This window comes from Lepisma saccharinum, chromosome 20 (assembly GCF_977018435.1).
Source record: "Lepisma saccharinum chromosome 20, izLepSacc3.1, whole genome shotgun sequence".
Classification (NCBI taxonomy): Eukaryota; Metazoa; Arthropoda; class Insecta; order Zygentoma; family Lepismatidae; genus Lepisma; species Lepisma saccharinum.
This window is the reverse complement of record NC_139248.1, coordinates 66377957-66391960: the sequence shown is the minus strand read 5'-3', so window position 1 is coordinate 66391960 and position 14004 is coordinate 66377957. Positions and strand designations below refer to the sequence as shown.

Sequence of the window (14004 nt, the reverse complement as noted above, 5' to 3'; positions counted from 1 at the left end):
ATCCTTACAAGTTAATATATTTTTTTCTCAGGAGCAAACCTTAGCGTGGGAAAAATGAGGTAAGGTACTGGGATTTTTGCACAAAATAGGAAGTAGTACATCGAACAAAATAATTTTTAACTTTCAGGTTTAAACTTTTTTTTTACTTCCCAGTATGCTGAAATCTCTATGTGGTTTTTGTTTACTTGATTTCTTTGGATTGATAGGCAAGGGAAGTGAGAAAGAGGCAGTAGTGACTAATATATATCGGAACCAGTCAAATCACATTGATGTTTAGAAGCTGGGTGTTATCTGATTGGAAATTCCTTGAACTTTGCTTGCAATCATGAACATTTTTCAGCACTGAGACATTATTGTAAATCACTTTAATGATAAATTTATAAACATATTATACATTCATCGCATCCCTGATGATGTGGTAGCATAGTTGTCTTGCTAATCAAGGGGTCTTGGGGTTCAATCCCTATGAAGGCACATTGCACAGTGGTTCAGATCCGGTATCCAGTGCGTATTTGCCAACATGTGCATAAAGTGGACGTAAAACAAACTTCAAACATAATATGCATTTCTCATATACAGTTAAACCTAGACAAAACAACTTTTTTTTCAGAGGGCCAAACATCGCTTTCCTAGGGTGGGCTTTGAAATTGTGGCAATCCTTTATTTTGATTTATTTGCAAAGGGAATAGCATTTAATTTATTTCCCCATGCAACATGCACGTTTTGCATGTACATAGATCCAGTGGTGCAGTTCACAACAGGAAGCGCTCATGGCACTGCATTACATTATCGACAGACATCATGTTCCACTTGTGCTCTATAGTCTCCCAAGTAAGGTCAATAACAACAGGAAGCTGTGATCTCTACCAAAGGTTGTTTCAGCTATTATCATGAGTGATGCAACTCCCTGTTACCGTTAGTGATGTCACTCCCTGTTACCGTTAGTGATGTCACTCCCTGTAGCCCTGATTTCTCAATGCCAAGGCAATCTGATACAATCACCCAACTTTGGCCTTCCTGAGACTGACCTCAGCCTTGTTGAGTAAAAATACCTAGACTGATTCAAGGTTACTAAAGCCACACCCGATGCATAAATACCCTAGTCACAAGACTAGGTGTGTGGAAGTCTAGTGATACATCTAAGGTGTAGCCTGAGGTGCTGCCATTCTCCACACCTAGATGGCTAACCAGCCAGCTGTGTCCAGGCTGTTAACAGGCTGATAGAAGATGCACCTGCTCCTACAACTCCATAAGTATCACTAATCTCTTAGCTCTTTCTTCCAAGCACTTTCTTACCATTGACCCTTAGGTAGAGAATTCCTCCATCCTGTCAACTACGCTCTCTTATATTTATAAACTATTGTTATTATTTCTTAGGTGTTTCATTGTGTCTACACCCTACAGACATCACCACTTTGGTATTAAGGTTCTACCAAAGTACTTAATATGTTCTCTTACAGCAAAACCTCTAACCATCTGAGCTACATTACACTAATGACTGGCTTGGGGGACTTCAAACCCCAGCTGACGTGTTACACACACATAAATGGCACAACGAACGAAACAAAATTTTTCACCAGTATTTTTCTTAAGGGGCAAGCACCCCCTTCTGGATCCATCCATAGATTTAAGTGCCTTTTTTAATTAGTTTAATTTTCAGCAAGCTAAGAAAATATTTCATGATTGCATGCAATGGTTGGTTGTTTTTTTTGTAATTACAGAGGCTCTGGAGCAAATCATACATGGAGATGGTAAAATTGACATTGAGGATCTTCACAGAAGGGGGCTTCTAAATGTTAGCCAACGTGGAAGAATAAGAATGCCACCGCTAAAATTCTGGCTAAGTAAGTGTGCTCTTAAGGCATGGCTTGTGTATCTGTAGTACCTGAATATTAACAGAATCCTGTTTCGAGATTCAATAGTCAAGTTGGACATCATGTATATATGTGTACGGAAGGCATATATTAAACTTATCTGTGTTTTCGGAATCATAACCCACCTACATCCATGCATATGAGTTGAGTGTGTTAGTTCTGTCATGCCAAACAATTCATTAAAATGTGGATAATCATATTTCATCATGCCTTTGAGGCATAGGCTGGATGAATGATAGCTGTTGCAGCTGTTTTTTGATGAACATGAAACCCCAGATGGGTAAATCCGAAATGCTTATGTTATTGTAATAGCCAAAAGGTTTCAGAAGTTAATATATAGATTAATTTCTATGATTAGAAGTATGGTGAGGTTCTAATGTAATTGTTGCAGCAATTTTGCCTGAATAGAATTTATATCAAGAAATCACTTGCCAGCTTGATGACTGAGTTTATTCAATAATCTGCTCATGATCTTGTGACTGAAGGTACCTGGATGATGGTATTCTTTCATCTGTTTCATCTATTCTTCCATTAATCGTCATCACACTTAACTTCGAGAAGCAGAAACAGGATGTAAAATGAGAAAAGAAAATCCTGCATATCATTCCAAGAACAGTGACTGGGGAGAACAGGATGTGCATGCACCAAAAATTAAATTTGATTGTTTTCAAAAACATAGAATAATTGTGAAGATGTGAAGAAACAACAAATCACCTATATATAGAAATTAATATGAATGTTGCTGCCCTCTGTGGCAGAGCGGTCACCATGATGTGCTGCTACAAATCCAGAGGTCCCAGGTTTGAAACTTAGCTAATAAGTGAATGCATTGCCTGTAAAACGATGCTGGCCCCACCATCATAATCATTAACTAAAAAGGTAGAAAGCAGTGTGAAGTAACTGAAACAGAAAAGAAGAGAATAATGTATAAATAATTGAATTGAAGGAATAGCAAAGCAAGACTTCAGAAAGAAGAAAGAAGTAAAGGAAATGGAACAAGGTGATGATTTAGCATGGTTAAACTTATCATTTGGAGACAAGAGGAGCCTACAAAGTATGTGAAGGGATGATTATAAAAAAAAACAGCAAAGTTTGATTGTTGGTATAGATTAACGTGGATTTGAAGTCCAGGAAAAAGAGACAATGTTGAAAGCCAAAGAAAGAAGAAGAATGATGGTGAAAGTGAACAAGTACCAGATGTAAGCCAGTGTGGCACACCACCATGAGAAGTTACCAAATAAATATAAGTGACATTGATGCTTGCAGGATCAACATATGTTGACCCTTTGCTTCGGCTTCTGGTAATACCATAAGATGCCCACAGCAGCAGTAGTAACAATGGAGAACACTTCTACATGGAAAAGAAAAACATCAAATAGACTAAAGTAGATTTAACAGGAGTAAGGAAGAGGGAAGAATGATACTAACTCTGTCAACATTCATGGTTTACTTACAATTTCAATAAATGTGTCAGAACGTCTTGGAAACATGTCTTGCTTTATAGTTGTTTGTGTTTTATGAATCATTATAATGGTATTTACTTATTGTTCATGTGTGTTAATTGTGTCCTGTTTGACATGTACGAGGGAGACTGAAATGAAAACCCCACTTTGCTTCTGTTTTTTATGTGATAAATTTCTGCTGTAGGCTTGCGCAAGTTTTCTGCAATTTGGCATAGCCTCATCTGCCAGTACCTTCGGATTTTCAGTGCTGAAACTTCAGTTGACGTCATCGCCTATTCCACCACTTAACGTTCAAATTTTAATCACAAATTGTTTCAAAATGGAGGCTACAGCTGGTCTTTTCTCTGCAGTTTCGGCTGTTGCTTCGGTTTTTATGGAAACACCATTGTTGAATCAATTTAAAAGATCAACTAAGGATAGTACGAAGGAAGAGGAAGATTTATTTCTACTTACAAGTGCAGTGGCAGAACACACATATTCATTTTGTAGGTTTCCGGCCAGTAATTCACTTCCATCGTTCTCATCGACGCCATTGTAGCTCATCGTTAGCAGACTACAATTACCCACAATTCCTAAAATCCACCGCTTGCACCAGCCTCTGTTTGTGGTGGAAGAGGTGCAATCTGATGGATTGACCGCTGAATCCATCGTTGAATATCCGAATGAATGCTTAAGTGCTGAAGTCAGTGCTGAAAATCCGAATGTGCGGTGCGAGGGAAAGTCATTAAAGAACAGGCATTTTATTAACAGCTTTTTTAATTAATGGATTCACTCGTTGATGTGCTATTTCAATGTCTCAGTTGCCACGCAAACTGGCCTCTCCGGTGTTCATCACTAACATCTCGTCTTCCATTTTTAAAAACTGATCTTTCCACCCATTCATACACTCTCCCCTGACTTAAACATTTGTCTCCGTACTGAACCTTCATTCTGCTGTAGATTTCAGAAGGTTTCACTCCCTCTGACCACAAAAAACTAATAACACTTTGTTGCTCTTTCACGTTGCAAGTCAACAGTGGAGCATCTATGTACGAGCTACTGCGCATGTGCATATTGCTCGATCATCAAGACTAGGGCTAGGATTTTGATGACCTTCAAATTGACAAAAAATGACTTTTAAAGAAATGCATTTATGACGTAATACATGCAAGAAAATGCCCTATAAACTTAGAAAAATGACCTAAAAATTATGAAGGATTTGTAGAACAAATTTATAAACTACCAAGAGAAATTCAAATTACAAATTAACGTTACAGTATCTATCATATGTTCATTGCGTATGGTAGTACGTCATCTTTTACACTTTAAGTACAGAGTTGCAGTACACAATGAAAATCATATGCAAATTTTCAAAAGTGAATGATTGTTGATTGTCAGACGAGAGTCTTGTACGTACATGGAAAAATTTCCCTCGACTTCCACCGACACAAGAGGAGCGTACTTGAAATGAACAATATCACTTGCTGTTAAGTCACTTTCAATTCCATAGAGTGCAAATTGCTTCCCTGACAAAATGTCCGATACATAGCACAAAACTTTGTACTCATTGTTTTTTAACAATAATCCCTCTGGCGACAATATATTTACTGATAGAGGGGGAATCACATTGTTTGAGCTGAATTGTTACACAACAGCTTGTATCAACAATACTGCACAGAATTTCTTTGTTTCTTCAAACATGGTCATTCAGAATTGCGCTGAAGGCAACGAGACAAGAGTTGAGAACCTGTCTCCTTTAAAGGGTTACATTTGCATGTAAAATGCCCCTCTTTTCAACCAAATGTAGAGAAATGTATAATATGACTTTTAAAAGGGTGAAAAATAACTTAATGTGTAAAATACGTTCCTATCTACTTATGCAATGTTTCTGCTCTACCAAAAAAAGATGCATTTGCATCAAAATCCTAGCCCTTTATGGCATGTAGCTAAGGAACATTTTGAGTCTTGAAATACAATTTTTTATTATGCATAAATCTCAATGAACTTTACAATAAAATTTCTGTTAATTATGGACTTCCCCTCGACTCTGTGCAATCCTGGGAAAAAAAGGAGCATATGATATCCAGCTTGATTGAAAACTTTGTAGTAGTTTCCATTAAATGAGTTTTCAAGTCTGAAGCAGGTAGACGAATGATCATGATCCTTTGCGTTTCCTGCCTCTGGCTGGGTCGGCATAGAAGCCAAGCCTCTCCATTTTTTCCTGGTCTTCCACCACTCCTCTCTTTCCATGGTGTTCCAATCTTGTCCTCTTCTCCTAACACTCTCCGCTATCTGCTCTTTCCACAGACATCTTGGCAGGCCCATAGCTAGAACTGATCTCCAGGGGGGATCACAGGTTATCAGGGGGCACTTTGTAAACCAAGTCCATTTTTCAAAAGTTTAACAGTATTAAGTGAAGGTAAATTATGTGTGGGGGGGTTATTAAGTTAATGTAAAATATAAAATTTAGAAATATCATACAAATACTACAGTTTTGTTGTCTATATCTTCTAAAACATCTCTTGAAGTGCTAATGACACAATCCCTTAATACACACTCCATACTATTTTTGATGATACAGATATTTATATTATACATGTTAAAATGTACAATATTCACTTCAATCATAGTGCCTACCGTACATTCCACCCCCAGCCGAAGCAATAAAACTTCGTTCCCAAAGCTTGGGATCTATTGACATTTGACGCAGATGCGGAAGGTATGTGGATGATGACATCAAAGTCACAGATTTCTGTCAAACGAGAGGCTTCAACAGGGGCAGGGAAGGTACAGATAAAGAAGGCTCCCTATGAAAGAACTTTCTAAAGTCTAGAGAATCTTCTAAACACTTGCCGCTGCTTAGACTTCTGCTCATAAGAAAGATGAACGAACAAAGTTGTGAACAAAATAATATGTTCTGTCTACATTTTCACTCTTCACCTCAAATTAGAATACAAAATAGTTTACATAATGTCAGTGACCTGCGATGCCTAGCTACGGGCCTGCATCTTGGTCTCCCCCTTGACCTTGTTCCCATTCCTTGTGCATTGTAAGCTCTTACTGGTACGAATATTAGATGGTAAGGAGATGATCATGAGGAGAGAAGAAGTTTTATAACTGAGAGTGCTAAACAATTTCCACCTCCTTCGGATATGTAAGCAATAGTCAGTTCTCCTCCAAATACCATAGGGGTATTTTCAAGGAGGGACCCCGCAAAGCCCCCCCCCTGGAAACTACGGAGCCCCCAACTTTGGCCATTTTTGGAATTTTGTCTAGGTCGTGCCAGACGTCGAAAATCAAAATGGCAGCCATTTTTGGAAAGTTTGGACCTTGGTCTAAAACCAAGGAAAAAATGGTTTTGGCGTATTTTCCATAGGAATGGGGCTACGGCCCTCCCAAAAAGTGACCCTTCGAGTGTGGATTTAGGGAACGCACGAACAGATTTTTGAAGAAATGGCAGCGTTCAAAAGGGAATCTCATAAAAATAAGAAATATCGAGTACAAACTGAATCGGCCCAGGGGCCCCTCCCTCCGCAGGGTCCCAAAAAGTCCGAAAAAAATACTTTTTCAAGTGAACGTGGGTACCAAAAACATGGGTCCATTTGGGAATTTTTGATGGCCGAACCGTAAAAAATTTACCACTTCCACCTTGCCCTTTCTTAAAGAGGAGGTTTCGGGCTACCATGTGGTATTTTTTGTTTTTCTTAATCGACCGAAATTAAGGAAACGGCGCCATTTTGAAATTGGCATTTTTGACATTTTCAAATCAAATCTTGTATTTTTCCCTTTCAGTTCTAGTTTCATGAAATTTCTTTACTGGGTTCTATAATGAATGGAATTGTGAGGATGCACTTTTATTTTGGAAACCTGAAGTACTCATTGATTTATCATGAAACGTTGACATTTTAAAGTATGACGTCATGATCTACATCAATGCAGTGAGTACAGAGAGAGTGTATGTATTTGTGTAATTATATATTATACAAACTCTTACAAAAAGTAATATATTTTGCAGCACGTTTGTTTGTTTTTGTTTCCACAGCATTTTTATTTTAGAACTGGTAAGATTTAAAACTGATTTAACTTTTCATCTTAATTGGCTTTTATATTGTAATAATTTCACACAAATGCTTTTATTTTTATTTATTTCGTATACTGACTCAATTAAACTAGAATGCTTTGCTATTATGATATTTTTACCTAGTATGCAAATTATCGATGGGTACAAACATTTTTTATGTTTTACAACAATAAGCAGGCAAGAACAAATATATGTCACTAGGGTTAACATTGGAATAGTATAGTTGTTTAATTGTAGCTAATGGCCAATACTTTTCTGGTGTAGTGTTCACATTGGGGGTTGGGGGGATGTTATTCCCCAGTGAAGAAAATTGTATATCTATCCCAGCTATCCCACTTTGAACCATAAAAGCATTTTCCATCTATCCCCAAGCTGGAACAAGTATGCTCACACACATAGGAATTTCCAGTTCGAACACTGTTCTGGAGACCAGTTATCACTAATAGTGACTCGCCGCAACCATCCAGAGTCACGCGATTTCAAAATCTGGACAAGGCATAAGCAACATTAACAGTAGAACTACAGCAGCCGTTATTTTGACGATCTTTGTTTTCTTTTTTGTTCCCCCTCTATGAACCATTGAAAATAATGATGAAGTAAGTTGGCTTTTCCTATTTACATGTCATCTTTAATAGTATGCATTTATTTTCCACTTTTTTAAATAATAATAATTAGAGCCTGAATATTGTACTAAAAAAAAGAGTAAAATGTGTGCATATATATGTTTTAAAAAATCCAAAAATATGTTCTGAAACAATTCAAAATACAAGAAATATGTAACATGAAAGACATAATTTTACCAGTATTTCCACCCTATTTTTTTTATAAGAAATGACTCAATGACACACCAACAAAAATACAATATTTAACACAATAAAATATATAAATAACCCGTGGCGCAACAGCCCCTACCTACTGACTGCCAGCACTTCCACCTGTCGGGGTAGATCATCCAACCAGTTATGGGGTGACGTGTGGTCAGCATGAGGAACCCTATTTAGCACAATATTTTATATATTTCTGTTGTTTTTCCTACACACGATCCCTGTAACAGCAAGGAGCAACTGCATTTCAAATATGAAACTTCCGTAGTTGTCGCATAACAGGATTTGGTGTTAACTAAATAATTATTTCACTTCACATGAAGTACAGTGGTCCCTCTATAATCCGGCACTTCGCCAATCGGGCCCCTCCAGTAGTCCGGAATTGAGCAAGTAGGGAGCGTGAAAGGGAAAACGAGTTACTGCATGTCTGTGTCGGAGACCTTGGCACGAGATAAACACTAGGCTCAGTATAGCGATCTGTACGCATCATTGTTGCACACGCAACCCCCACGTGAGCCTCCCGTTTGGCGCAGTGGTTGCACCGTCGCCTTGTAATCAAGGGGTCCTTGGTTTGATACCTGGTGGAGGTACAGGTGTTTGGATCCCACTTTAAACCGTAGGTCCAGTCCCAATTAGCCTTACTGTGCAAAAAGTGGACTTAAAACTCAAACCAAAGCAACCCCATGTTCACAGTTTTTTGTCTCAATGTTAATTACGTGTATTGCTGTGAGTGAAAAATGTCGTAGAGAGCAAACAAACACTTTACAACACTAATTTCCAATTTAATATATGTACATACGTACATATTTTGTAATATTTTGTGCAATAAACATAGGTTTAGCTATTGAAATGAGTTTTTTTTTTAAATGAACCTCCACTAATTGGAAGTTTTCATTAATCCAGCAGTCCTCTGGTCTGATATCTGCCTGATTACTGAGGGATTACTGTAATAGCGTACATTTAAATGTGCACCAATCTTCTAGTGTGTACTCAGTTTGAACTATTGCCTCCACTTAGCACCCTGTTAATTGCTTAAATTGTATTGTACCATGGGTTTTTCTTAAAAACAGAAGACATCATCTTCTTTGCCATCCCAAATCATCCTTTCACACTTCTGGAGAAGAGACTGTTGAGTGAAGAATTTCAAGGCTGTCTGTTCCGATCCATACATTCCAGTGGCGTATGCTGGGGTTAAAACATGGGCTATCTCTTTTTATCATAATGTTCAAATGGGAGGCTCTTTCTCGTTCAATTTCTTGGATTTTAAGGTGATGTGACATTGCGATTAAAATACATACATTAAAATTTCCTAATAATTATAAAAATATCACCGTTTCATTAATATAAAAACAATAAGGAAAACATTTCAAATATTTCATGGTTATTTATAAAATATAGAGGCCCATATTGTGAAATATTTATGTAGGCCTACGTGCGAGAATAAAATATACGCGTCTAATAAACTTCTTACCCTGAATATTTAATTTGGACAGGAACTCCATTCTTCTATTGGCAACCTCTGTGGTAAAATGGTTATTAGCACAGCGCACTATGACGCCAGGGGTCCCGGGCTCAAATCCAGGCATGGACATGGGTATTCTTTGTGAATGACCCTTCATGAATTTCATCGTATCGTCACTCATTCTCATCGTCGCGATTAGCTAAAGTGGCAGAAGAGCAATGCAAAATAACAAATCAAATCCATTCTTCTCTTCTTTGCGATGCCAGATGCCTGCATATCTTCACGATTTTGAAGTTCATCCTCATGCAAAAGCAGAGTAAATTGTTTTATGTCATTCATTTTCGTTCACTACACGACGCAGCACAGATCATTCAAAACATATATACGTAATTCACTCACTCAATACACTTAAGAAAATCCACACAGTAAGAAACCTAATTTTCTTAAACTTCCTTCAACGCGATTTCCACTCGCAAAATGCCCTTTGTCATCTCCGGCCAGTCAGTCTACCCCAGCCAGTCATAAACAAAGCAGCAGAGGGGTTGAAAACATCGTAAAGCGTGGTTTGTTGGTTGAAGGTCAGCGGCCTACGAGTTCTGCATGTGTTCGATGGGACAATGTTGTTTTGGCCTAGAGGACAAATTCCCTATCACATGCCAGCCACTCTTTTCCCGTTCCTCTAATAGTAGTTTAGTTTCAAAATTTCCCTTACCTGGGAAAATCCCATGCTGGTTACCGCATTGGCATCGTTGTAAGGTTTTACCACCGTTGTAAAACGAAGAGTTCCCTCTCTAAGAAGCCACTACAAATACGTCACCGACCGCCTCCAGGCGCTGGTCGGGGAAGAATTTAACCGCTGAAGCCTGGTGGTAGTTTTAAAGGAAAGGAGTCCATCCCCATGTATAGAGCGAGCACAAGGAAAACAAACCTTGGACGAAATATCCCGGAGCAGCCTTTTCTTCCGTAAAGAAGCATAAGGAAGCATGGTCCACACGAGTCTCAGGTTTTATACTATCTTTTTTTTCCTGCGGTCGTTGTTTGAGAGGGAAGCATCAGTCACATTTGATAGTCGATTATTTTCTGTATTTCTGGGCTTCGGCGATAGCCTAGGTAGCCTAGAATATACGCGCCTGATACATTCTGTCATGTATATGTGAGCATTGAATATGCAAATTTAAATATGTACTTATGGAGCAAAATATATATTTATGAGTAAAGTATGAAAATATATGCACTATAGGCTCAAATTGGCACGAAACACCAATATTTCGCTGATTTGATTAAAAAATATTAACATGGAAAAACATGCAATTACATAATTATCTTGGCCCTAATAATAAGAAACTGGTTAGAAGCTGACCAACCTGGAATGGCACAGCTAGCATTCATTTTAACTTCTGTCATCAAAACACATTGGAGTTGTGATCGGTTGCCATCACAGTCTTTCTACAGGTTAACAATTTTCTGTACGTGCGTTCCTTTCTTCCCACACATTGAGGGAAATTATATTGCATGTTCAGATTTGCCCATGTTGAAGTAAAGATTCTTGCCTCATAGAATAATTTTGCATTTTCACAAGAAAACATGGCTTGCACATGCCAGCTCAGTCTCGCTGCCAAAGAAATTCAGCAGGATATAGAGCTATTCAGTGATTGAGAGTCAGAACCTGATTTTGTGCCTCTGCCATTGTCCGCATCATGTTCTAATGAGGAGCAAGAAGAGGAGAAACGTCAACACATGGGAGAGTGAAGTTCTGGTTCATACCAGATTAGAAAAGATGGGCCTCCTCGATGGTGTAGTGTTAATGTTATCACCTGTAATCAAAGGGTCCTGGGTTTGATGCCTGGTGGAAGCATATAGTGGTTCGGATTCCACTTTAAACTGTAGGTCCAGTCCTGATTAGCCTATCTGTGCCAAAAGTGTACTTAACTCTTAACCGGGCTGCTTATATTTTTTGTCATGTACTCCAAACGATAATTCATGCGAACATGACATTTTTTTGACTTTGTTTGTTACTCTTTTATTTCTCATTTCATAATTTTGACTTTGTTTGATAAAGAAGGTTAGGTGCAAAACAATTTTTTTCCATTTCACTTACGTAAACGTGCAAGCAGTGTCTGTCTGACACAGTGTACAATTGATATGTAAAGAAGTCTACTTGAATATGTATTAACAAATATTTAATAAAAAATAAAGTATTTAATAAGACCACATAAAAATATTATCAACGCTAAAATGGAAAATATATGAGCAAATAAAACAATTTCCTCACATTACCTTCCGACCTAACATGTTCATATACTATTCTGCAAAAATTACAACGTGCAATTACGATGATGATCAATACAAGAATTATGGACATAACAATGATGATTAGGTTAAATATCACGTTTCTAGCTTGTTTCCACAGTGATGAAACATAAAAATCTCGCATTAGAAGGGCAAGATCCATTAAAAACAATGCTGTGTCCGACAGACACTGCTTGCCTGGGCACGTTACAAAAATAGCTTGCCCGGATAAGGTTTAAAACAAAAATTCAAGATTGGAAAGGATGGCTCTCAGTGGCAGGTTGGTACTGGGGAGGGTTCATGGCCAGGAGAAGACAAGCTGCAGACATTTTAGGGAGAATTCACACCAAAACTACAAGCAACACTAGCCCATTCAGTCTAGAGAAAAACATTCACTGCTCATGGCCGAACAAGAGCACAAGGCAAAACGATAGACTGTATTGAGAAAACAGGCCAGTTAGAGCGACACATGCAGCTTGTGTTGTTTCTGTTCAAAAGGTTGAATTGATTACTGAAGGTTTGTTTCGAAGGAATGTGTGTTGCTTCAGTGTGAAATATATCTCAAGAGACCATTGTGGTCCTAACAGGTACTGTGAACAACAGATCATTGAAGAATAAACTTGAAGCAGCTGCTGTCATCTGTTCGATGAACCTACATTGCATCTCATTCAAAGCTGTGCATAGATGCAAATCACAGCTGAATCTGAAAAATAAATTGTGACACACAAAAAGTTACATCAAACCACGATGGAGTCAGAGAGGACTAAAGGAAACTGATACAAGCAGACAGGGGGGGATATAAACATGACTGCCTTAAAGCACCTTGCAACTTACACTGAGAAAACTTGGGAGGATAGATAATTGCAAGAGCTTTCTGGAGAGACATTCCAGAGCTATTGTTGCCTGGAATGAGATCTGACCCCACCATGACTTAATGCTGAAAAGAAATAAGGACCTGCTAACAAAGGGCTTGGAACAACAATGGAAGACATTAGTAAACCATCTAGAGCTTAAGTATACCAATTATGGTCTATATCTGCCATACTTCCATACATAATTCACAGTTTATACAGGATGTTTCACTTGCTCTAGGTCAATGATTTTTGCTTATAAAAATCAAACTATTGGTCATAATGTAATGAAATTTGATACAGACATGCCTTGGTGTATGAAAAGCATGGTGACGTCATTGGAGATGGCGCCACAGTCTCTTTAGTCCTTGCGTGGGCATGTGTGTACATCTGGGCGATCCTGCCATTAAATGCCACTTGTGCTTTGTCTGAGTTCTTGGCCCTGCTATTGTGACGTAATGGCTATTTTCAGCAGGATGGCATTACTTGCCACACTTCCAATGCCAGCATGCAAGAAATTGTGTCCTTGAAGATCGTGTCATTTCCAAAGGACTTTGGCCTGACCTTACCTCACCAGATTTCGTCCAATAAGGCATACTGAAAGGAAAGGTCTATCGCAACGAGCCACAGACTATCATGGAACTGCCAGACAGCATTAGGCGAGAAATTGATTCTGTGACTACTGTTGTGTTGGTGGCTACCTTCTGTAACCTCGAGAGCCATGTGCAGTCATGCATTGATGCTAATGGGGACCACTTCGAACACTCGTTGTGACATCATCATGCTTCTCATACACCAAGGTATGTCCGTAGCAAATTCCATTATATTATGACCGATAGTTTGATTTTTATAAGCGAAAATCATGGGCCAAGAGTGATTGAAACGCACTGTAGAAATTTTATTCAGTAGATAGGCTTGGTGGTGGCAGAAATATATTTGTTACTTAGCATTGCTTTTCTGCCACTTTTGGGTAATTGCAGCAAAGAGGATGATTACATGGATGTGATGAAGGGACACTCGCAAAGAACTCCCAGGCTGGGACACGAAGCTGGCTCGAGATTGAAAGATTGCCACTGAGCCAGATAATGACAACAGTGAGTTGCTAATGCCAATAGGTGAATAAAAATAATATTTTTCACACTTTTATGTAAGGATATAGGGAGTGAATTTTAAATGTTTTT

The 14004-nt window shown here is 38.4% G+C and overlaps 1 protein-coding gene across 1 annotated transcript in view; it reads left to right on the top strand.

Moving 5' to 3' along the window:
* LOC146003500 (uncharacterized) overlaps window positions 1–14004 on the top strand; it is a 133891-nt gene that overhangs the window by 79222 nt on the left and 40665 nt on the right. Inside the window, exon 13 of the mRNA XM_083141789.1 lies at window positions 1722–1844. Coding sequence (XP_082997915.1) covers window positions 1722–1844 — 123 coding nt within the window. The remainder of the gene's footprint in view (window positions 1–1721; window positions 1845–14004) is intronic.